The sequence below is a fragment of the Adelges cooleyi genome, unplaced genomic scaffold (genome assembly GCF_023614345.1).
Source record: "Adelges cooleyi isolate 19-005CV unplaced genomic scaffold, UGA_ACOO_1.1 ACOO_flye_CR_arks_rails_tigmint_CR_PRNA_23, whole genome shotgun sequence".
NCBI lineage: Eukaryota > Metazoa > Arthropoda > Insecta > Hemiptera > Adelgidae > Adelges > Adelges cooleyi.
In genome coordinates this window covers 16721435-16749297 of record NW_026095893.1, presented here as the reverse complement: position 1 = coordinate 16749297, position 27863 = coordinate 16721435, and the positions used below count along the sequence as shown (strand labels likewise).

General features: G+C 28.9%; 1 protein-coding gene across 1 annotated transcript in view; it reads right to left on the bottom strand.

Annotated features, from left to right (window-relative positions):
* Positions 1–289: 289 nt before the first annotated feature.
* The window catches only part of LOC126835952 (uncharacterized), a 123060-nt gene continuing 95486 nt past the window's right edge, over positions 290–27863 (bottom strand). The window contains exons 3-9 of the mRNA XM_050568854.1: positions 13677–13727; positions 12988–13077; positions 11964–12050; positions 11480–11662; positions 1467–1576; positions 644–764; positions 290–408 (exon numbers count right to left, since the gene is read on the bottom strand). Coding sequence (XP_050424811.1) covers positions 296–408; positions 644–764; positions 1467–1576; positions 11480–11662; positions 11964–12050; positions 12988–13077; positions 13677–13727 — 755 coding nt within the window. The 3' untranslated portion in view covers positions 290–295. The remainder of the gene's footprint in view (positions 409–643; positions 765–1466; positions 1577–11479; positions 11663–11963; positions 12051–12987; positions 13078–13676; positions 13728–27863) is intronic.

Below are 27863 nucleotides of genomic sequence, written 5' to 3'. Positions count from 1 at the left end.
ACTAGTCGTTAAACGTTTGGAATAAGTAACTTTATTAGTAATCAAATAAGGCTTAAAAGTTATTACGGACGGAATATGCGATTAATTGACACGCACAGATAAACACACCACTACATTAGTTTGTTTGAGTATGCATTTAGTGTAGGTAACTTGTAAAGAAAAGGAAGAGCTGATGAGGATTTGCAACAGATTTGATAAACATACACGGATTATGCTTGTAATATAGAAGTGTATATTTTTTGAAATATATATTTTATAATATGTGATATTAGTAATATGTGTATTTTCCTAATCTTCATCGACCTTTGGAACTGCTCATGGCCCAATTGTAATAACTAGTTTTAACCAGATTTAATCCAACATTATCTACTAGTTTATCAAAATCGTCCCATGTAACTTTCCCTGGTGCTAAATAAACATAAAAATATGGTAATGATTACCAAATAAATTTGTAATACTTTGTTGCATACAATTGCGCTTAAATTGTTTTATATTTTAAAATGTGTTACACAAATTTAAATGACTAGTCTTTCCAAAAAGACTATTAAAATGTAACTTGTTAAGATGTTATCCGAAAAGTTAAAACCGTATTAATACAATTAAATAAAAAACATTGTAAAAAAAAAAAAAATTTACTACATACGTGCTTCCAACGTTGTAATAGTGAACAAATTTTCTGAGGTAATATCTTGCGATTTTATTTCTTCTTCAGTCGGATTGTCACCCAATAGACCTAGCGAATTTACAATCATTTTCCACACTCCCTAAAATTATAAAATCATTTTTATTAGTGTATAAATAATATTTTTATTTAAATGAAATGTTTTAAGTTTCGTTCAGTTTAAATTGAAATTTAATAAAAATAATTTTTATTTTTTTCTTTAAAAATAATTTTATTTTTAAATTGATAATTTTTTAAATTCTAAAATGGAAACGACCACCAGATAATATACCAGTAATTATGCCACCGTTGAAAGTAATAAAAATTTACACTTTACTAATAGATAAAGTAAGGATAGTTCCTAAATTCGTTAATTTACCGTACACAACTGAATGTTCAAAAAAATTATAAAGAAATCGATTGTTCTAATTTCTAAGGAAATGTATGTATTTGTCATGGCAAACAAGTTATTGCATTAAACTCTCATGTAGGCAAGTAAAATATAATTAATAAATTAAATAAAAATTAATTACTATTTGATTTTTATCTAAATTATTTGATTTTTATTTTAATAAAAATAAATATAATAATAAATAATAGTCCGGTTAGTATCTTGTTACCTATACTATTACCTATGTAATATTACAAATAGAAAATTACACTCATAATAATTAATCAATACATTTATAATTTAATGGCCAATAAAACATGTACACCGTTTTGCATATTATATACTATTATTAATAAGAATATAATTAAATTTATATATCTTTGAAATTATATTTATAATTTATATTATATTTACTATGTTTTGGTTTAATCCAGACGAACTTCCCTTTTTTTTAACAATTTTCTTTCCCTTTTCATCAGATTTGTCTTCTTCCATTCCAGACGTTTTTTGTATTGCAAAGCAAACTGTTAAACATAAAACAAAAATAACTTTTGAATTCATTTCAATGTATAAAATATATATTATAGCTGTTGAGAGTGTTAAAAGTGCTTTCAAGTAGAACTCAGGATATAATGACGGTATCGAATTTTTTTACGGCATTACATAGTAGTCTAAACAAATATTTCCTACAAACATTTGTTTATTTATGCTATTGTTTTCTGTATTAATATTGAACTTCTAACATTATAAGAACATCTTTATTTTACTAAAAAAATAAATGTACAGTTTTTATCAAAAACCAGTGGTATTTTAACAACGACCATTGCAATGTAAACAAATAACAAATACCTGCAGTAGGTATCACATACTTCTAAGTTTTACCATTACGCCAGCTGTTATTTTGTACAAAATAAAATATGTACAGTTGTGTTATTGTGTTTTGTCGAAAACAACTTGTTCTTCACAACAACTACTGCAATGTAAACAGATAACTAATACCTGTTGGTATGACATATTTTTATGTTTTTTTACATACAGTTTTTTTTCGAAATGTATTTTGTTTTTATTAATGTTTAAACTATTTTCTTGCAAGTTCGACCTAAATATTACTGTTATACATACAAATTAAAGGGCATATTTTTATTTTGAACATTTTCATTAGATATTGGTCTATTATATTAAACATATTTTATAATTATTATTTATCATTATTCTTGAATTTGTATTTATTGTATTGTAATACTTTGAAAATGTTGGCTTCATGTAAAACAAGTAACGCCCTCGTTTTTCAAATAGCCACACATATTTTTGATTCCATAAATATGTAAATGGATTTTTCTTAAAAATGTTGGCATTTTAAAAACACATGTATCTTTTTGTTGTTTTACATATAAGTAATAGCATTATCTTCTGCATCATACTTGGATAAAACTGTGTCTACATAGTCTGAATACCACTTGCTCAATAATGTACATATATCGTATGTGATCGGTGTTTTTGTATTAGTCATAACTCAAAAGCAGTGTTGGGAATTATCTAGATAAATTATCTAGATAAAAAATTGTAATTAACATCTTATCTAGATAAAAAAAAGTAAATCATCTTATTATCTTATTTAGATAAACAAATCGGTTATCTGAGGTAATTAATCTAGATAGAAATTGTAACTATTTTTTAAGTTATTTATTCGTGGGTTTTACAAAAACAGGTTTCGGGATCCGACGAAACGCATAATGTAGTCCTAGCCTAAAAATATTAATATACCTAGGTCCTAATGAACAGTGATTAGTGATATAAGAATATATTATTAATACATTGGGGTTGGCTTGTTAGACAAGTCCAATATTCCATTGTAATCCAATGTATTTTAGTCGATTATACAAAACGTATTTTACCTATTTTTAATAGGTAGAAGTAGATAAGAGTTATATATGTATTATCGTATAATTTATTATTTATATTCGTAGTTCTCGACTACAGTGCTCAGTTTTTATTTAATGTTGATAATTTTTTCCCAGTACTCTCGAAATAATTACTAGTGCTATATAAAACGTGTTTATAAGAATTTTTACGATAATTATTTCAAGATTAACATTGACCAAAATCCCAACAAAAAAAATGGTCGAAAGTGCAGGTGTTTATTTGAGCAGAATGGTTATAAATTATATTTTACAAATATATATACATGTCAGGCGAGTCCTGTATCAATAACTACATATAGGGTAAAGAGTAAAGACTATAAAAGTAAAATAGTAAATAGTAATACAAGTCCAATAAACAATGAGCCGTTTCCAAAAAGTTATTTGTATTTTTAATCAAAATAAAATAACAAAACCTTGTAATAAACATTTTAAACATAATGTAGGCTCTCCGTAGTCCGTAGACCGTATGTGGCCAAAACGATAGTTAAGCCTCAAAAAAGAACAATATGTTTATAAATAGTTTCAACCGATAATGAAATGTCCCGTCATCGATTATTGAGTTTGATAAACTCGTATTTACTTTTTATACCTATTTATACTATTACTGTTGCCTACATAAAAGATGACATAAACAGAGTACATGAAAATAATAAATGACAAATGAACAGAGTAGCCATAAATCTCGAAATCTAATATAAGGAAAATTTGCTCTTTGACGTAACTGTCCATTTCTTAGTACCTACGTCTTATTGGTTATTAAATTATTCTGTAATCTGTGTAAATACTTTGTTTCACTCATACATTTTCGTATAACATTTTATGAAGGTTAAAATTTAATTTATCTATTTTTCATCTAGATAAAATTGTGTTTATCTTTATCTTTTAGCGAAATAAATGTTAAATGAATAATTTAATATCTTATCTAGATGATATATTACTCAATTATCCGTAATCTTATCTAGATAACTTTATAGGTATCTTTTCCCAACACTGCTCAAAAGTTGTATTATAAGATAAAAAAAAAATTCTCTGCTAAACGATGCCTATATGTATACTTTTATAAAAAATTATTTGTACTAATTTAACATTTTAAAATTTAGTTGAATTTTCTGTATTGTACATCAAATACAGTACTTTTTACAATAACCAGTGCAATGCAAACAAATGAAAATTATTTGAAAAAACCCTTAATTATACTTTTATTATTCCTTTTTATCAAAATTTGTATTCGCTGTAATGTATGTAACAAAGGGTACAATTATACAAAAAAAAATGTTTAAGCATTTACAAAAAAAAAAACAAAATACAAATCAATAAACACCTGGGATTTTTTTTGTGAATTTTGCTTGTATGCGCGTTATAGCACACTTAAACGTATATAATGTAATATAAAACTATACAATTTGTTATTGTAAATTATGACAGCTCTGAAGTTCTAAATATTGAAATTTTATGATGTTACCAAGTATTGCCATTCGCCTACAGGCTACATTAAGACATTAGACTAAAGATCTTAAGGTCTTATATTATATTAAACTTATAAAAAAAAATGTAGACAAATACTTTTTTCCTATTAAAAAAAACAAATACAAGTATTCATTCAGTTTTTCAATTATTGGAGTAGCTTCTCTTTTGTAATGAAAGACATGACTAAACGTGACGCAAATATATATGTATATATTTGCGTCACATATATATATATTTTTAAAATTTAGACTTACATCACTAAAAGTGATGTAAGTAAATATTTGTAAAACAATAATTTACGACCCAATTGTTGAATCAATTCTTAAAATTGTTTCGTCATTATGCTCATAAAACATTTATGGGGTCAGTAGCAACAATGTATTTATGAAATTAATTTACACTTTTATTTTATATAACATTATTTTTCGTTGAGCTTCTGACCCAAACTACCTATACAATAAAATTATTTTTTTTTTTAGTATTTTTCTATTTCAATAGTGTAGTAAAATGATAAGTATGCAAAACAGTTTTAATTTAAAAAGTACTATTAATTGAATATTTGGAGTATAATATCCTAAAATTGTAATAAAAAAATAAAATATTCAATAATTTTTTTAGTGTGACTTTGGAAATAATAAAAAAACGTATATTTTATAATTAAAACTACTAAATTACGTACATAATTGAGATAAAATCTTATAGATTATTTTATCAAACGATAAAGTAACTTCTTAGGATTCGAGCAAAACAGTCAGATTTCGAGAATATTGAATAGTTTTAGTTTTAGACAACAAATTGTGCAAATTAATGAAAAATGCCTAAAATTTATATTAAATCGCGTTTAGCGATCTGTTAAACTTTACCGAATGACCCCAAATTTTGATAAACTTATTTATTTACTATATAGATTAATTTTTAGGGGTGGGCGAAAAAAAAATAAAGTCTAACCATTTATAATTCATGTATTTTACTTGCTTTTTTGGATAAAATATGTTTATAAATTAATGTATTTTCCCCACCTAAGATACATAGCTACGTGCAAGCCAGGCAGGATCGAAAAAAGAGGGGTTGAAAAAAATTTAACTTCAAATATAAAGAGGTGGTATGGATCCCATAGCCCCCTGTTGTATCTACCCTGCACGCAGAGCCCGTGTCTCTTATCCTTTACATCTGGTTAAGTTTTAGTTTTAAATTTTAATTGGTAGTTTAGTAAATTAAAATCTGTGTTGTACAAAAATCAACGAGTAACGTAAGTTATATTAGTATTAGATATGTGATAATAATATTATTGTTATTTTAGCATAATTATTATAATGAAAACTTGTTTTTCAATCAAAAACATAATTCTACAATTTTTTTTGTAAAATGTGACCTAGTTTAAAATGTTAAATTTGAAAGATTGTAACAACTAACTTCCATGGGTGTTTACCATTTGTTTACATTGCTACAGTAGTTTTAGAAAAACACTTTAAACATTTGAATATACAAACTACAAAACAAAATACGAAAACAACTTGTTTTTGCTAAAGTGCAATATTAAAGTTGATAACAACAGATATTTGTCATTTGTTTATCTTACAACAGTTGTTGTAAAATATTCGAATACTTTACTTTTTGATTTAACTTTAATAAGCTCTCTTTGTGTAGCTATATCTATTCAGAGTAGAAACAATATTAATATGTTATAATATTATAGCTATTTTAAAATAACTTGATTTTCATAATTTGTACATATTTCCCATACCAAAAGAATACTAATAATTGTCTAATTGATTGTCAGACACTTGATATGAAGAGCTACAGTAAATATAACTGGAGCTGTGATATTTTAGCTTTATTGTTTTGTATTTTGGATTTCAATATAAAATATGATATTTAAACATTTATCTAATGCAGTGCATTAGTGTAGGAGCATATTGGGTTAGGGGTGCCTGATGGTCACAGATCTTCAAGGATTAAAAGATAAAATCACTTTTAAAAGCGGACGCTTGTCCCCTTGTATCTTATCATTCGTATTAATATAGTTAACTTGCATATTGAATTTTAGTTAAAATATCGGTCTAGTACAAATATCAACGATACGTTTTAATAAAATACAGTATTTTTAATACTTTTAAAACCAACTTGTTCACGAAAATAAAACTTGTTGTGCAGTTATAATATGTTATGTTGTGAAGTCACGATAACTTTCTTTCCTGTCCACCAAATTATTCGTGCATCACCTCAATAGATCCGAAACCGTATGCAGATTGTACTTTGGGGTGTTAAAAGTAGAAAAAGTCAACTCCATCATTCTCAAAACTGGGAAAAACCATCGACTTAGATTTTCTATATATTCGCGAAAACAATAGGGCATAGTCGAAATTTTTATAGAACATTGGTTTTAGGATTTAAGAGTTGAAAATTAGTCAGAAGACATTTTTGTTTAAAATGAAAAAACCCCAAAGAGTAAATTAAACACTATATTAGTGTGGATTTTGTAGACCATTATGGGTTTAACAACTGAAAATTCAGTTTATGACCCATTATGACCTGTTATAAGATCCCAAAAAACGTAAACCAAAATAAAAAAATCCCCTCCCCCCAGCCACCGATGACCTTTTAACGAATATGAGTTTGACAAAACCAAGAAAACCTTGCTGTATTCATTATGATGTAAGCAGACTTCAACTAAGTCCTATTCTGTCTTCTTGAACTATAGCTAGGAACGTGTGATCTTAATTCTAAATCAGGGTATTGATTTGTTTTGTTTTAAAATTTCAATTATAATTTATGTATAAAAAGATTGTGTTTTGCTACGGTGACTTGTTTTGAATTTCCATAATGCTTGATAAGTAAACACAAGTTGAAAAATATAATTCGGTTTGATTCTCATACTTATGTTTACACAGTTTTAGACGCCTGCTTTCGAACGAGTTAACACACTAGTCTTTGAGACCTATATGTACTACTATTGCCTATAGCAAGAGCCGTTTAGTTGGTTGACAAACGAACTTTAGCACACAAAATTGGTAATTTAATTTTTTGAATGTATGTCTTTTGTGTTTTTATTTCTCTTCCAAATCGGATATTTTTATATCATATTCAGACACTTAAATGGTAACGTATGTATTCATTATGATGTCAACAGACTTCAACTAATTTCTATTCTGCTGCATTGGGTTCTCTTGGACTATAGCTAGGAACGTGTGATATTGATAGTATAATATGATAAGTGATGTACTGCATACAAGAGAAAACGACGTGCATTTGAACTAAGTTCCAACCATTTGATAACCGGAGCTGCAAGCCGTTCGTCTTGTTCCTTATCACGTCTGGTTTCAACCGAAGAATATTATGCTATTTTTGTCAAAAAAAGTACATTCAGTACAAAACTGAGAGGCGTAATGATTTTGATGTTTTTTTATATGTACTCGTTAATATGTATTTATATAATAATAATTTGTTTAAATAACAAAAAATCAACAAATTTTAAATAACCTTCGGTCATTCATTGGTGCGAATGCAGTGACGAAAGCCCCTCAGCGGCGAATAGTTGTGGTTCAAAACCGAAGGGCAAACATTTTTTTTTTGCATATTTTATTTTTATTTTTCTCAATTGTTTTTGAGAAATGTTAACGGGTACAAGAATTTGACGTACGAACCCATCAAAACTATAATAGTTGTTTTATTTATGTTGTATTAGAATTACAACAGGACAGGGGAATACAGAATATGAAAGGCTAGTTACAAAAGGGATAGGGATAGTTTTTCAGAAAAACAATGGGACACAAGGTAAAGGGATATGTGCAATTCATCGATGGAATAATTCTAGTCAAATTGGACACTAAACCAATAGATACTGTGATAATTGAAGTTCGCATTCCCATCGTAGGAAGACGATGAAGTAGAAAGAATTTATAAAGAACTAAATAAATGAATACAGACTGCCAAAGGAGTAGAAAATCTTTAAATCCTTGGAGACTTTAATGCCACCGTGGGGGAAGGGCGAGAAAAGAATATCGTTGGCAAGTATGGACTTGGAATTAAAAATAGTCAAAAGGTCAAATCTTAAAAGAATTTTGCCTACGAAATAGTCTAGTAATAACAAACACACAATTACAACATCATAAATGAAGACATGGCAAGCTCCCGGTGACATAAGAAGAGCACACATAGATTATATACTTGTAAGAGGGAAATACAAAAATCAATTCAAAGACAGTAAAAGCTCTCCTGGAACAGATATTAATAGTGGTCAGTGGCCATAACCGGGTCTCGATTCACTGCGAACTTAAGTTAAAGCAACTGCAAAATAAAAGAGATACATTCAACTAAAGAACCCAAAAGTGGAAGAAATCAAAAATGCAAAAAAAGAAAGAACACATAGAGTTATAATGGAGACCTGTGTTGTACAATGTGCATCAACCATGGAAGCCTTAACGAAGGAACCCAAACTCAAATAATACTAAATGGCGACCAACTCGAGCAAGTGAATGAATACAAATATCTAGGTACTATAATAACAAAGGATGGTCGTAGTATCAGGGATATAATAAGCAGCAGAATAAAACAACATATAGTTCACATAAAAAATAAAATTAAAATAGTTTTGTTATTATTTGAATGTCATACTTTAACACTTTTAAAGCTCTGACACACCACCAGACCTTAAGTTTACTAACTTAATGCTTCATGCCACGTGAACCTTTGGTGATTAAACTAATTTTAAACGTTCATTATTACCGGATAATGGCTTAGACGATGATTTCTGAGCAGATAAGGTTTCGAATGCGACCAATATCTAGACATATGATGGCACTTAATTTGTAACCGTCTAACTTTTAGATATTTCTTTTAAACTTAAAAAAAATGTACTGTGATCGTCAAGTAAGCAGCACCGTACACTCGCTTCTGTATTAGGTAGGTCGTTTCTGATCAGACAGATAGCTAGACTTACAGCTGAAATACATTTGTCAAGTACTTAGCTTAGAAAAATTGTTTTCTAATCTAGTTACTATGAATTATTCTGATCACTACATATAGTTAATATAAATTATTATGAAAACTTAAACAAAAATTACACATAAACACATTATAATTTTTTTTATTACATTTTTTAAAACAATATTTATTTACGCTTTACTTAACCAATATTTGTATTAGAATTTTTTTTTTTTTTATTTAAATGAATAACTAAAGTTTAAATTAAAAATTGATTAAAATAACTTTTTATTTGCTAGTAAAGTTGTCAGTCGTTCATTAGCTAAGACTGCTGGATTTTTCTGAATTTCAATGCCAATAAAGTAGTATAGATAGTTTGGCATCCTTACTTAGCGAAAGATCAATTAAGGCTAGAAAGTGTCCAGAATAGGTTTCTTTTATAAGTTGCTCTCCTACTCAAAATTGACCATCCCCAACATGACTACTCAACCATACTTAGTTCACACCCTCGTCGAATCGATGCCGATTTTCGTTTCTTTCAAGATTTACTTGACGGATCTATAGATGCCCCTGACCTCCTTTCCTCTATTCATTTCCGAATCCCTACCTATCCCTCAAGGCATTATACACTTTTCCATACCCCTAATCACTCCACCACTTATGGCCACAGCCATCCGTTGCACCGTATGCTTCGTACAGCCAACAACGCCATTAGTCCGTTTTAACTAGTATCTAAAAATCTAAATATTTACTTTCTATTATGTATATAACTCTATATTTTATTGTTTCTGTCTCTTTGTTAAAATTGTATATATGTACCAGTGTTCTTATTGTATCTTAATTTAACTTATTTTGCGCTGTTATCAATTAGTTTATGTAAGTTTCCAATATTGTATAACCATGTATGTAAATTGCCGCTAGACGTTAATAAATTAAATAAATAAATATATCTTATAAGTTCGATGAATAAATGATCATCTAAAACTACAACAACAAACAAAACATTTTTATTTAAAAATTATAAACTAATAGATAATATAAATTTGTAAACAGCAGTTGCACAGTTTTTTAAAATTAAATTATTTCAATACAATTTTTATTGTGGTTTTATAACATTTTTTTTTACTATCAATCCATTACGGATTGAGTAAAACGCATAATATGTAGATATTTTAATTTCGATCTGAGCTTAATTCTGATCTGAGCTTAGTTCGGATCTGAGTTATGTTAGTTTTCAAAGAAGATTTTTGAGTTTAAAATTTAACACCCTTTACCTTTGTAAAGATGTAGAAAGAGTTTGTTTTACATTTTATCATTTTAAAAGTTATTAATGTTTAAAATTTAGTTGGAGTGCAATAGAGTGATGCACTCAGATAAAAATGACCAAGCACTCTGCTCTTTCCCCAGTTCTAAGAATTAAATTATTTAGGTTTTTTTTTTTTAGAGAACTTTTTGTTAACGATAATTTAGAATATCAATATTCAAATTTGTATCTTTTTTATTTTCTTCCAGAGCTCTATAAATTTATAATTTGCCCGGCTTGCACGTAGCTTTATGTCTTAGGTGGTGAAATAACTTTAATTAATAAAGATATGCAAGTTGAATACAGAAGTTATTAATGATTAGACATTATTGCGTTTGCTATAATTATTGTAGCATCAAGGTTATGCCGTGTTAGGAATAAAGTTGTTCAACGATTTAAGTTAAGTTAGTTTCTTTAAAATGTAAGTTAAAAAAACTTTGTTACTTTGCAACAACAATAATCGTGATTATTACTATATTTCATAAAAGCAAACGTTTCGTTGATGCAAAGAATAAGTAAAATTGTATTATTAAAAATGCTTCATATCGAACCTGTATTGTAAAATATAAAATCACTGTTTAAATCATCACATAAGCAACAAAAGTGTTTATAATAGTGTTAATTAAGAAATACATCAAACGATTACAGCTTGAATATTAGCGAACAATACAAATATTATTAAATAGTATTAGAGTTGTAGAAAATAGTTTTACCAATGATTCCTGGTCTAAATTATAATAATATTTCTTCTTTCAGTGCTTGTAACTCTTGATTTATATTATAGGGGTTTACTAGCCACCATATGTATTTACCATTTATATTCTTCATTTTTCGGTAAACTTTTGTTGTGTATAATATATTTTTATTTGTCATGGTACAAGTTTTATTATCATAATCTTCCTCAACTCTTACAAATGTTGTTGGACATTGTGTACACCATAACAATGCTATCAATTGACACATCGACATTAATGGGACATCACGCATATATCTATCTAAAAAAATAAAAAAAATTTTTTTGTATAATTTGCTAAATTTACCTTACTAGTTACTACTTTTGTTTATGGTGCAAGGCAAAAATAATTGCCTTGCAAACAATTCATAAAATAATAACACAATATGTATGGTGTTCGTATTGTACGTACAGCAGTAACAAGTAGGGCTTAGCCTAGCCTAGGATTATATAAGGGTTATGCTAGGGTTTATACGACCAAAATTATTTTAAAATTAGTATTTATATATATATATTTAATATAGAATGATTTAAAACCGCGACAACACTTTATTAACACTTACCTGATGCACGGATAATTTTATTTCTTAAATCATATGTAGTTGTTCCAATTCTTCCATAGTCTATAAGTTTGGTCAAATGTTTAATATCTGCAAAAAATAATAAATAACCATATAAATAACAAGCAATAAATAAAGCAAAATATGAACTAGTTGATCGTGATATTTAGTTACATTGCATTTCAAAGAACTGTGATAATACTATTTTTTTTAATAGCCTGCCATTAGTATTGAAGCTCGAAGAAAGTATTCTTACTTAATTCGAATTACATAACAACAACACAACAGTTCAACACTACAATAAAAGCGTTGGGTGTAACAATCAGTTAATATTCAATGATTCTCTTTAACATGATGATAGTAAACAAAAAGAATTTACATTGTGAGTTGTATTTCGAATATAAGTAGCTAAAAATACTTATATTCGATATACTTATGCTTCTTATATTCTTTATAATATTTACAAGGCAGTGATCGTGGCACAATTATTTTTAGTTAATTCATAATTTCAACATGTAAATTATTGGGTCAAAAATGAAAACATTTCTCTACCCCTTACCAAAATAATATAAACAATTTCCTCTATAAGATGCAGAAATTTTAACTTTATTCCTTTTTCTTAGGAGAAGTTTTGGGGTTGAATAACCGAAAATTAGATAGTAGGAAGATTTAGAATGGGGCTAAAACATAAAATTTTCTGAAGAAAATGTGTAGTGAAAATTTTTTTTTATTAAGAAAAACACCAAAAAAGGGAACTTACTTTTGGCCGTAGTAAATTTTCAGGTAGATATGTGTGAGTGAATTAACTGGTATTTTAAAATAATGTCATTATATTTCTAATTCACAAATTATTTAGTTCAAACATATTTCTAATATTGACTAACTAATATGACAATCAATTATTATAGACAGACAATCAACCTTATTCGTATCTATTCTTATAAGTTTTCTATTTGGATAACTTGCGATTATAGAATTTCGTTTTAAATATTTTCGGAGCTCATTACAACACTATATAAATATTAACCTATTGCCTGTCTAATTATATTTCTTAAAGCTCTTCCAGTAAGATGTCTTCTCTGTTCTCCAAGTTGTTCCAAATTTAAGGCCGGAGAATCTGCAAAAATTATTAAACGATTATGCTGTTAAAAAAATAAATATAAAATATTATTTGATACACGATTGTATTATATTTTTGAAGAACTGTAATTTAACAAAAATGTTGCACCATCAGAAATTAATAGTAACCACGATAAGCGGTTAAATTGACTAACTGGTTGTATCTCCCTTTCTCACAGACTAAAAGTTTATCTTATTGAAATTATTGTATGAAACCTACTATGACCTAAAATATTTTAGAAGAATAAAGCAAATTTGAACTCTAAAACAATCCTTAAAGCTATTTACGACTTTCGATTTACCTTCGTGTGGAAATTCAAAAGCAACAATATCTATAACAATATATAAATCAAATATAAAATCATAATAGGTAAGTTACCAACACAAGCATACTAAAACTGATAGTAATTAGACCAATTAATATGCTCAATGCTAAACAAATATTAAATTGTTTCTAATAGCCATGTCTAAGCTAACGTTTTAAATTATATTTCAAATAACCATCAAAAGCTTAAGCAAACAACATAATAATATTATATTGTATCATTATGACTACTTGAATAGATTTTTGGCGTTTTTCATAAAGAGCGAATTTACTTAGTTCATCTTTTATTTCTTTTTCCATTGAGTTCTGGAGTTCTATAGATTCTAAAATAAAAAACATATTTGAATATAAATTTTTTATGATTGAAACTAATATTTAGTATACATAACAGTAATAATGAATATGCTTAAATTATTGTAAATGTGAATTATGAATGTATGGTTACGTTGTTTGTCCTGGTATTCATATTCTGAAATAATTAAAACAAATACATTGAGTGCTTCAAGAATATTAAACAATTATACAAAAATATTTTCATAATATCTAATAAAAATTATTACCCGGCACGGCGATCATATGAATCATCTTTTCTAAAATTAACGTTTTATAAATTAATGTCACTGGATTTGATTTTCTATTCTATTAAAAATGGAAGACAGAGTTTGAGGTAAAAAATGTGGCAATAAGAATAACATATAAAACAAAGATTCCTTTTAAATTGTTGATAAAAAATGTATTATTTATATTGCTGATAAATTTGCATTGATATGCATTTGTGTTATTCCAATTTAAATAATTTAAAAATATTCTTTTCTACTAGCAAGCATTATCTTGTTTTCTTTATTATTATTATATATATATATATATATATATTGAAGATACCTAATAGATATTTGTCTTTAAAAACGATTTTTTTAATTACATGCTCCAATCCATCTAGAATAAACAAATAAGCTTTTAACTATTATACAAGATTAAAAATTATGTATATATAATTATATATACAATTATATTATATATAAAATTAAATTATGCTTTAAGCAGTGCCTTAACGCTACTCTTTTTATTTAGTTAAATAATCACTACCTATTTCCAAGTATACACTATGTAAATTATACAAACTTTTAAACTTTTAATTTTTAGTTAAATAAATTATTTGACTTTCATAACTTTGCATTTACGCAGTAATCTATACACTGGAACTATAATTTTTAATTTTCAAATAACTTGACAATTATTAAGAAAACATAACAAAATAATCAAATATTGGTAAATTAATTAAAAATGTATCATACTTGCAATAAAGTTATCGTTTACAACACAAGTTTTCATATTAGAAGCATGCTTGATGAGTGCGTCTGTAATACATAATTTTAAAAATATGTCTATAAGAACAGTAAAATTTTAAAGCAATTTTTTGAAAATCAAAATGTTACTGACTTGTGATGACAACTTGCTTCACTGTAAAAAAAAGTTAAATTTTTTTTTTTTTACAGTATGTTATTGTTAAAATAAAATACTTACTCAATTCATCTGTCAAAGCATTTACATTGATAAATAATATAAAAAAACAAAGTCGTTTCATTTTTATCTGTAAATAATAATAAACATACAATTAATTTATATTAGTTTTAGACACCACCAGAGATGAGAAAAGTTTACAAGGCTGTTTTCAATAATTTTGTTTTCTAGACCACTAATTTTTTTTTTTATTACTTTTAAGGTAACTTGTGATTGTGAATAGATTACTCAGATGTTGAAATATTATTTAAATAGGTATGGCACTATTTTTCAAAAAAACATGTAATGTTAAAGGAACGACTCCCCGGTATTGGCGACCTGTATACTATGACCGAACATTGTATTGTCATCTGAGATCATTATATCATTATAGCAGTTATATCATTTGTTGTAAAATGGTTTGCAATAGTTCAATCGGTAAAGAAGAAAAAAATCGATATCGGCTCATGTCTACTTAAGTTATAACATAATTATAACTTTGGAGTTTGATAGTTATTACTTACTTAAATTGTTGGACCGCTGCAAATTTCTCAGAACACAATAGTAACTTATACAGTCATTTAAACTAACTGTTTGATACGGGTCTACTTGTGACTTGTAGATTGGTGTATAGTTTGACTGAAATAATAGAAACTCAGTTCGACTAAAATATTAGAAACTCGATAGGTGCTTACAGTGTACCCATTTTATTTACATAGCTGGTTAATTTTTGTTTTAATATGATTTATGTACATATACATTATTCCAAAGCCAGGTTTAGACTATGTTCTTCTTAGTTATCGGTTTAACAATCATTCGTACATCTAATTTTTACAGAATTGCAATTTAAATTACGCTGAAACATATCAAAACTGATAAAACATAAAAAATGTGATTTATTACAGTACAAAATAGCATTTTTTTGAAAATGTTATCAGGGTCTTATTAAAATGTTTTCACTTTTACAAATATTGAATTACAAATTGAGTTCAAATAAAAATATTTTTGATACGCTGAGTAATAAATTGTAGAAATCACAAATTGTTAAACTTTTCATTCTAATTTTCTTTCAAAGAATTTGAGAGTGAACCTCTTTGCACTCAAAGCTTCAAAAAAATGGTCACCCAAAATAGTCACCTTTTATAATCTAAACATCAGTTCCAGTTAATTATCATTATTTATAAGAATTGATTTATATGAAAGGTTGTATACTTCATGGTTAAATGTTATCAGACTAACTTCACTATTTTTTTTTTCAATACCTTTTAAAAAAGACTCAAATACATTTAAAAATATCTTCTTACATTAGGTGGATTGGCATGTATAATGCATGGATTATGGCGTAATAAGACATATTACAACATAAAAATGGAAATTAATTAGTTTTATATAATTACTTTACTAAACGATTTATTAGGTACCACTCAGAAAATATGCTTATTAGTATTTAACCAGTACATTTATGTATTTGACTATTTTACAACGACTGTTACAATGTAAGCAAATTTAAAATGCCTGTTGATATCACACATTTTCAACTTTATTATTGTTCTTCTAGCAAAAATAAGTTATTTTCATGGTTTTTTTTCTCGTTTGTTTATTTATTTATGTTTGAACCATTTTTCTGAAATTTACTTGGAAGAATATATTATTAAGTCTGCGCGTTTATGTATACAAAAACTAGAATATTTACAGGTATTGTACAAAAATGTGTTTTCAAAAACGCATTGTTTGTAGGTCGCCGAATAATTTGAAACGGTAAACCATACTATTTCCTGAGATGTTGGTGTTACAGTTTATATCATTTTACAAAACATGTGTTTGTTTTTCAAAACTACGGATATCCGTATTTGATTTTGTTGAAAAAACAGTCAATTAAAGAAAAAAAGTATTTTTAGTAGTAAAATTTTGCATGTAACAAAAAAAGTATTATTAGTTTAATGGTGATTTACCGTTAAATAGTAATTCCTTCTTAAGATACTCCAGATAACAAAAAAAAAATCATTTAGCTTATATTTAACATTTAACTAAAATAAAATATGTTGGCGTAACAGTATGCAGTTCGTGCTTGGGCCAAGTAAGATTATTTTTACAGGGCGAGTGCGACGGTTAGTAGCGTTTAGGTTTCTCGGACATGCGAAAAGAACCGAAGCGTAATTTTCTTTTAACTAAAAAAATTCTTTCAACTTTTATTGCAGATTATCGTTGGCTACGGTTAAAGAGTAAATTGAGTTTGCTCGTAGACGTCCGAACTTGTTCAAATCTCGTTACAAGCCTTTGTCGAATCTATTTACTACCACGCTCGGTTCGCAATAATATTAAAATACACTTTGATATCCGAAGGAAATCTTGTTAGGAGTAACGAACGTTCTTGTGGTGTATTTCTTTCTTTTTACTGTAATAAAAAATATGAAAATCCTTCAGGACTCGAGGGTTTCGAGCAGACCAAAGAACGGGAATTAGCTAGTAATTTTCATGACAAAAGTAATGTGATCGAGTACATTTTATGGTTATAGAAAACGGACTTTTAATGCGAATACAAGAACACTATTTTTTTTTTCTGTTGCAAAAAAATGTTTTTTATTTGTATAATTTTTTTTCACTTTTACAAGGTGCATCAGAAACAAATGTCACGCTTGTCAAATATGATTGATTTTTTAGTGAATACTGATTATGGGAAATTGTTCGAAATAGTATTGAATTCATTGTGTAAATTTTCACCAACTAAACTTAGTCATTGGCTATAAATAGCATCGCTTCTGCGCATGGAAGCTAAAATGATTGTGTGTGTGTGTGTGTATAAGTTCGTTATTCGCGGGGCACATTATCGAATAAATCATTTTTGAACCATTATTGCAATCATTTTATAAAGTTTCTATAAAATAGACTATATATAAATTATAATCTCCAATGCGGTATCGAGAACTACGCTCATAAAGTATTCTATCGTCACGGTTAATGTTTCCTTCGGGTTACTTAGAATGTTACCCGGCATACGCTGTTCGGCTTGCGGAACTTTAAAAAACGTACAAACACGAAATCGAGTTATAGGGATATGCGGGTCGGCCTTAAGAGTTTTTAGTGGGGAAAAAAAACAGCGGGAGAGGCAAGAGGCGTGGTCGGCTGTGGAAATTTATAACCGAAATTATTCGCCGTTTCCCCCGTTAAGAGAGCTCGCCAAACCTTTTACGTGTTCGGATTTGTATCCACCAGAGTTGCTGCTGCTAGATCTTGGACGACTTGGCATTAATCAATTGGGCCAATATCGACAGTTTCGCTTTTCCACGGCGTTCCCTCCCCTCCCCCGGGCACTTGCGTTGAGCACGTCTTGTCAGCTGCTGCCCCCTTTTCGAAATCGAAGGGGCGGCCGCGGTATTATTATTTCTGGGACGAGCGATCCAAATCAAACGTCTGCTGGCCGTATTTGAATAACAGTGGTATTATACGAAAGTTGACAAATGTAGGCAATCAGAAATCCGGCCTAGCCGAATCAGATGAAATCCGGTCGCGTGCAACACACCAGTATTTCAAACGGCCGACCATGACGAACGATGCGAAAAACCGTTTACATCTCCATCGCATGCCGTCGACCAAGTCGTTGGAGAACTACAAATAAAATCAATTTACAACTTATTAGTACAATACTGTCATTGGGATAAATTGATAACGGATTTTTTTCAAAAATAGTTAAATTTCTTATTAAACACAACGAGATATTGGGTGGTCCGCGATAAAATGATCACCCTGTATACTTTACTTGTCGTTCAAAAAGAACCTATTGCCTCTCTCCTCGAGTGTTGACCTATTGTCGGCAGTTTTCAAAATTGAGTTATTGTCATTTTCTGAACCTCGATTGATTTTCGAACAATTTGAAAGCAGGTAAATCATTTTGGCCTAAAAAGATGACTAAGCTATTGTACTTTGATGTTTACGACTTTATAGCCGGCCGACAAGAGGTCTTTTCCCCCGAGATTTATTTGTCCTAAATCCTAATCTTATGGACCTTTAGGTACAACTATAAATACTTAGTAAGAAACCGATACTTTCAACGTTTTGGCATTTTTCTCAAATCAACTTTGCCTTTAAAAAGTAAATACGGTCGAAATAATTGTTGAAAGTACAAAAACGGTCATTTCTAGCTTGAATAAAAATAAATTTACATTTTTAAAAATATAACTATGTCGTGTTGCAAATCAAATGGATGACGATTAAGTGGTATTTGGCAGTATTCATTTACAAAATGTTTGTTATTCGATTATTCATTTTTTTTTTGTTTCTTTGATCCTATTTTCCTTTTATTGTTTTCTTTTCGAATTCAATCCTATTCATAATCTTGCTCTTTTTTGTTACAATTTTTGTTACTTTAATTTTAATTATTCTATGATTCTATTGTAGCTAATATAAAATAATTGGCCACAGGTGTAATTGTTTACAAATAAAACTTCAAGTTGGTTCGTTGAACGTTAAATAAACAATTTTCGAATAGACCATTTAAAAATATTTTCATTTTTTTTTTGAAACTCAGTCGATTACAATAAATGAGTAAAAAATATTAACATTTTTAAGGGATTTTACTTTTCACTAATGTAATAGAGGTTTTCCGTCCAAGGCTTCTGCTTACAATACTACTTGTCATGGATTATTTGTTTGTGTGGGTATATTATTATTGTATGAACGGGACTGATATCGATTTCTGATATCAGCAACCCTCTACTTTGTTGGACCGCATCCAGCATATTAATTCGGCCGGTAAACGAGATGCCGTTCGCTGTAAGGAAATCTACTACCGCCCAATCCGACTACTCAAGAATTACTACCATCATTGTGTATGGTAAATTCATATGTATGCATTTGTCTTGGAAGGCTAAAATGTTTAACCTTTTTTTTCACACATAAAAACGATTCAGGGGGTAGGACGTTTTTCATTTTATTTTGACACAGTCACTCAATACACTCAAAGTTGAACGGGTATGATTTTTCCTTTTAAAACTAAGCCAACGTCATTTTTGCCTAACTGAACAAATATAAACATAATCTATGGTTATTTCTTATATCGAGATTCATTTCAATCTATTTCAAATTTTTTAAAGTGTTATCATGCTTAAGATTTTTATTGAAATAATTATGGTTTCGGTTATGTTAATTTTTACCGCAGTGTAGGCATTATTATATCTATTAATAACATTGTAAAACACAATATTGCAGCAACAAGAAGTAAAAATTAAAGTCTTACAAAAAATCTGACAAAAGGTCAGGTCCAAAATGGGAGAAAACAAATCCTATACAGTTTCAATATTTTAGAGTTTTCTTCTCCAAAATGTTCTTTCAATGTTATTTAGCGTGGCGGCCAAAAAGGTTTCACGCGTATGGACATTTTATAATATCTTAAAATATATTACATTTTGCTCATACTATAAAATCAACACTTCGCCGTCAGTGCACAAACCTCTGGTTGAACTTTAATAAACTATGACGTATAACCTTAAGAGCAGTCCACGAAGGCTCGGATGATAAAACAGTATTATCGTATGTATAACACGAGAGCCACGTGCCTCGTTACAACTACTCGAGTGCTGTCTGGACCACAGTGTAGATTTTCAAGGGGGGCTAATCATATACCCGAGATACTGCGAGGAATTCGACAAACAACAGTAAACGCCCGTGTAATTAAATGATTTAGTCGAAATTTTCCGTTGGAATGCGAGCAAAATTGTGTACGAATAATAACGTTCAGTTTAGTATTGTACAACGGCCGTATTATCAAATAGTTTAATATACTTACTGCTTGCGCTTGGCTACGCACTTAATTAAAATTTGATTTACCAAGCGAAATCATTATCCGCGTACTCCGAGAGCAGTATTATTATATATAATGTAAAATTATTAGCTTTGAACGGTTCGGCCGGGTGGTTGTTCGTCGCAACAGCTGTATCCGTTTATTTTATGCATCCGTCAGCAGTGGAGTGAAGTAAAAAAAAAAATAAAACGGCTTATACGAAAACGGTTAACATCAAGCACCGACGAGGTCATTGTAAATTCTGTTAAAGTCGTTGCATCGTTTCGGTCTTTTGGAAAAACGCACATAGACATTCTTTTTTATTTCTTCTTCATTTTCCTAGGCACACGTTATACGCGCGCCTTTGGCGTCTTCAAACGATTACGGCCAGAGAGCAAAAAAAAAAAAAAATTATATTGCTTTAAATAAAAAATGAATAAAAACGACAAACAAAATGTCTGCCCGACATGTAATAACAATAATAATAATGCAATGAAAATAGATGCAGGCGACCGTGTAATTAGCGTTTTGTCGGCGCCCCCCCAACTGCAGGCGGGCTGTATCTTTTCCCAAAGACTTCAAAGGCTCTCGTCGCCAATTAGAAGGGAAATCGTTCTTGTGACCTGACCTACTGGTAAAAGCGAGACCCTGAAAACCCTCTGGCGGGCACCCACACCTCTTTTTGGAATTTCAGTCGACGAAACAAGTCATCCGTGCTTGTTTTAATGGCTCGGCTCGCGGGCAACGGGAAACGGTCATATACACTATACACCGTGCACAGACTGAGTAAATAATTATGTTAATATTATAGTTACAGCGTTTGTCGTTTCAACCTGTGACCCTTCACCGTTCACTCGATGGCAAGCACAAACAGTTTATAGACATACCGACGAAACAAACGTGCACGCACAACTGCAATGGAGAAGACAAACAAACCAATTCTGGCAGTAAAAACAATTTTTTTCCCGAACCTGTTGATTGCCGACCACCTGCTATACTTCTGTTTTTCTTTTAGCTACTACTAGAGCGACATTAGGCATATTTGAAATATATTTAAAATTTGTTTAAAAACGCTGCGCGTGAAAACGATTTTAGTTACAAAAAAACGCCAGTTTTTTAAATAGTTAGGACTTAGTCGTCTTTTTCTCTAAATCCCTCATTTGACGTTTCCAAAATACACACTAATAATATTCTCATGACTTGTCTTCATGTAATGTGAAAATTCATTTAATTAACTTGTTACAATTTGATGGTAAATGGTATGGGCTTGTTACAACTATCTTTTTTGACAGCTAACCACGTAGTACATTTTAATCAACCATTAAAATGTCTAAATTCAAAAGTATATTTTTAACATTACAAAATTATATATCTCACACAATGACTTCCACCGATTTTGTTTAAATAACTTTAATTGTCAAATCTAATCAGGAGAGTGTATGACAATAATATTAATTTCCATGTGAATACGTATACAAAAGTATTGCGTTTTTTACAAGTAATAATAACTGAGAAAATAGTAATTATTGGAAATCTGTTAATTAAAGTTTTAAAAAACTTATATCTATTTTTAGATATTATAGGTAAAGCTTGTCATTTATTTCGGAGGAAAAATGTAATAGATTCTAAGAAAATCTAAGCGGTTAAGTTAGTTGGACAGTTATACAACTTTAAAATTGTTTACATAAAACGCAAGCGTCTAAAATCTAAAATGTAAATGTTAGTGATTACAGATTAAATAAGAAATATTTTAATGTATTTTTAAAATATAATACTCTTTAAAATGATTAGCCACTTGTCCTCGTTTCTTTATAAAAATTAAAAGTTCTAAGGTGGCTCTTGCTACAGGCAATAATAGTACATGTAGGTCTAGAAGACCAGTCTGCTAACTCGTTCGAAATTAGGCGTCTAAAACTGTATGAACATAAATATGAGAATTAAGCTGAATTATATTTTTCAACTTGTGTTTACTTATCAAGCATCATGGAAATTCAAAACAAGTCACCGTAGCAAAACACAATCTTTTTATGCATAAATTATAATTAGAAATTCTAAAACAAAATAAAAAAAGGCTCGCCGAAACCGTGGAAATTTCAAGGACTTTGATGACAACGCAGTGGTTAACAGAATCAAATGATTTATTAAAATCCGTGTAGATAGCATCAACCTGCGATCCTTATTGGAAGGGTTCATACACAATTATTAAGACTAAGAACAAGATTACAATGTCGTGGTGGAGCGACCCGGTCGAAAACCGCGCTTCTCCTATATTATCATGATTCTGTTAACAGGTATAATAGTTAAAAATCTACCCAAATAGGTTATGATATTATTGATCTTAAGTGAAATAGAAATTCACCAAAAAGGCCATCTGGGCAAATAGCCCAAACGCCATGCAAAGTCGTCCGACTTTGGTAAACAACATCAACACTGAAGAATCTGTTATTATTTCTAAAAAATAACAGTCGCGTGTGTGCGTATGAAAAATGGCAAACAACACAAATAAGAACGTTCGAAAACAACTCTTGTTTACAGCGAAATTGCACAGCTCAATAGTTACAAAGTTGAAACCGTTTCTTTCCTGAAGTAGACCTTCCCATAGAAAGCCTTGCGATAGTTAAAAAAAATACTACACCCCCATTATATTATAAAATCGACATAAGTATAGTACAATCGAATAGTTTTAAAACAGTTTTTACTTTTCGAACTAATAATTAAACATTTTGAATCCAAGAATATTGTTTGAAAATTTAAAATGTATTCCAAAAATGTCATACTGTTTTTCTGCGTGTCATCATACTTTTTGCAATGTCAGGGTATTCTCCAAACTTGCGAACCTGATGAACTTGTAAGTATAACGAGCACATATTAAAGAATTACAATTTATAGCAATTTCTGCGATTCTTGATTAACTATGTGCAAAATGAATTATATTTAAAAATAAAATGTAATTTCTTAACCTTACCCATCATTTTACATCAAAGAGTTTATGTTAACTATACTTACACTTATAAATAATAGATAATAATAATAACAACAAATGTCTTAATTACTATAAAATTAATGTTATTAGGCTGAAAAAAAAAGTATACAAATGTCTGGTAGTTTGGTGTTTAGACTTGTATGTGTAAATTATATAAATATATATATACAGGGTGTAATGTAAAGTTCTACCGAGCTTCAATTGAGACATTCAGAATGCTCTATGGGTCCAATAAATGGTGGTCATTTTTTTTTTCATTTTTAAATTATTTAAAATGGAACTCGTATCTCATTAAAAATTGTCTTACGAAAAAAACAATTTCAGATTTGAAATCAGGAGAAAAAATCTTGTTGAATTGTTATGTAACATGATTTTTTGGTATCTGGCCATACTCGCGTCCACCGAATGGTCACTGAGTGGCCGGCATGTTACCAAAACAAACATATGGCATGTGACACATAATTTTGGGTTAGAATTTTATTCTCAATCCAGTGGTGTCCTTAGAATTATTTTATATTAAATGATGTGTCGCATGCCATATGTTGGTTTTAGTCACATGCCGGCCACTCGGTGGCCACCCTGTGGACGTATGTGTGGGCAGATACCAAAAAATGATGTTACCAATCAATTCAACAAGATTTTTTCTCCTGATTTCAAATCTGAAGTAATTTTTTTTCGTTAGACAATTTTTACAAGAGATACGAATTCTATTTTAAACAATTTTACAATTAAAAAAAATTTAATACCATTTATTGACTCTTAGAGCATCCTGAATGTCTCATTTGAAGCTCGGTAGACCTTTACATTACACCCGGTTTATATATTTTTTTTAACGTCTAATTCATAATCCGAAAACAATAGCAAGTTATAGGTGAAGTCATCGAGGAATATTCAAATCATGAGGGCAAAGTCGATGATGAAGAATGGGCCGTAAACTTAACAGGATTAAGAGATATCATTGCAAAAGTAGAAGAGCGACGCAACACAAACACAGAAATTTTCTCTGTTGATGACTTATCAATACATTTATCGAGTAAATTGTTCAAAAAATATTTAAAAAAGACGTTTTATTAATCAAGTTTGTCATTTGTATAGCTTTAAATTATTTTATAATGTTTTAACGAAATTCTTAACACAACAACCAGAAAATAAATTTTGAAAAGACTTATTTGATGGTGTATAATAAAATAGTAGAAAATGAGATTCACGATTTATTTATTATTATTTTTTTTAATTATATGTTTTGATTAAACTGTATATTTACTATCACACTATTGTTATTATAATATTATACATAATTATTTTTAATTCCTTCGAATTAAAATTTTCGTAATTTTTTCTTTAAAAAATGTGAACTATTTTGTGTTTTCAGACTTTACATACACAGAAGACGAAGTTATAAATATCGTGAATCCATTCATATCTGAAAATTCAGAAACAGCACCGGTAAATAAAAAATTGTATTACAAAATAAAGGCTAGTTAAGTTTTATGTGCTGGGACACTAAATATTCCAAGATACAATTATTCTATATAAATTAGGTTAAAAACAATCATGTACTATTCTTGCTGATTAGTTAAAAGTGTAAATTATTGTTTAGAGAATTTATCTTATTGTTGCAGAAGTTTTTTGAGTGATTTTTTTACTTGTAGTTATTTTTCATTTTTTTTTTATCTTCTCGGATCGTGAACAATATAGTTTTTTTCTTAAACCAACAAAATATATATACATACTTTCCACCAGTAAAATGATACGATTTTCATGGCAAATTATTTATTTGATGATTTTTTTAACGTCTTACACTAATTATTTTTTAAATAATAGACCATGTCACCGCCCCGGTAGAACAATGACTCAACTGCAAAAATTGAAATTTTACTGGAGAACGAAAAAACCAAATTATTTTCACTAAAAAGTTATGGGGTGTACATTTAATGGAATGGGAATGCTTGGGAAATTATTACAACTACAGTTTCATCGTTTTGCTACCTTATGCGTTCGATATATTTAAAGACATTGAAACATTTAGCCCGTTTTACCAAATTTTGTAGTTAGGTCATTGTTCTACCGGGGCGGCGATTTGTTGTTTCTCTTTTTGAATACATTCTAATATTTATTTTTTATTCTTAAAACAATAGGATGTGATTATTCATGTGCTATTCATTTCGTGTGATAAGCCAAAAGGTATAACATTTGATGACTTAGGAGACTTAATTAATAGTATAAGATACTGTTATAGTTCTAATGTTATTCCTACCGAATTTCCATATCTTGGGAAACCGAAAACGGCAATATCGTACAAAATGTCAACAAAAGGTAATAAACAATAAAATTATAATTAATAAATGTGTTGAGTAAAATAATCAAAACTACTGAAAAAACATTTTAGTAATGGAGTTTGCCATTTGTATAGCTGTAAATTGTAATTATTTTTTAAACCAAAAATCATGATTCTCGGACCACCAATTGTTGGTGAACAAAATAAATAAAAAACTTGTGGGATACATGATCGGTTTTTTTAAAAAAAATTATCCTCAGTAATAGTTTAAACTTAAAATTTAATTAAAATTTGAATGATTTTAATTAAAAATATTTCGTAAGTGTAACTCATTATTATGCACATCCTTTTTTCTGACAAATTGACCGGATTCGTTTGTTGAAAAATGTATAGAATTTTGTACTTTCAGATTGCAGAACGTTTAACAAGAAAGAAGTTGAATTTATCGTCGGTGATTATTTATGTCCTGACGAAAGATTATTACAATAGTTACTGTGTTTAATGTAGTAATATTATGTTATATGCTATTTTTACAGAAATATATATTATTTTAGATTTCATATTTGTTTAACCTATTACACCCGCATTGGCTGAGTTGGTAAACAGTTAGTAATTATTTTGTAATTTAAGGGTAAATTGTAAATATTTGTAAATTATTTGTACAGTATACTAATACTAACCAGTAGAGTTTTAAATTAAAAAAATGTATTCCTGGACACTTTTTACCTTGCCGTTTTTAAAAAGCTATGGCGCCAAAGACTATACATGTTGTTTTTTTTTTAAATTAAACAATTAATGTATGTTATTTTAAAAATTGGTAGTATTCATGTACAAAATCAGGGCCAACAAATTTAGTTTTTTCGCTATAGCGTGTGCACCTATTAACATTGCTCGGCGTATTGTTACAAAAAATCAAAGGCTAAAACAAAATCATAAGTTGACAATATTCTCGAATCAGTCATGCTATTTAAGATTTTTTTCATACAGATGTTTCTTTTCTTCAAACTGTTGTTTGAATATTAATCCAAAAAAAATTATGTTTCATTTTCAATAAAATCGCCTATAAAACACAAAGGACGATTATGTGTCCCATAATAATGTATGCATATTGTACACATTGTCTTTTGGTTTGATATTTGTTTTATGGCTATACTATATTATGTACACTCTTGACAGTAAAATTCGCGCTGTAAAAGTTTTAGAACAAAAGCAAGAAAGGCTAGAAAAGCCAGTACAGCGGGGAAAGGGGCGTAGGGATAACGGATCGTATTGAGAAGGAGGAACACAGGTTTATAAGAATTACTAGAAGTTGAAAAATATGTAAGCTTATCGGTTGTTTTTCTCGATTTCAAAAATCAAGTATCGTTTTTTGTGTGTACAAGTGTCCCACACTCCATAACGTTTTAAAATGTAACGGCTTGAGTGAAAATTGTTAGAAAAAAAACTCCCCGTCCCTACAAAAAATAAATGAGCACGTACTCGTTATATACAAATAATAAAAAAAAATTGCTAGATACTCTTAAACGGCGCCGGAATCTTTAAGTTGAAAATGCAAAATTTGAAATATTTTGTAAGAAGTCAAACAATTAATTAAAGATTTGCTCTCTTGGAATGTAGAAAAACGACCAAACAAAATGCACATATTTCTTAACTCTAAATTACAAAGCACTAATACTTTTTTGAAAAATAGTCGAGTTCGTTCGAAATTTGTATTGAATATGTTTTAAACATTGTACTACCGATAAATGTTGACAAACCAAAATAGTAATATAATGGAAACTTTTTCTTTACATAGCTTTTTCAGTTTTAAATTCTGATAGTTAGACCAAAGTAGATCCAAAATGGGGCTATAATACACATACAATTTTCCATGTAGTCTATTTTTTTAAAAACTAAGGACAATCTCCCCCCCCCTTCAAAAA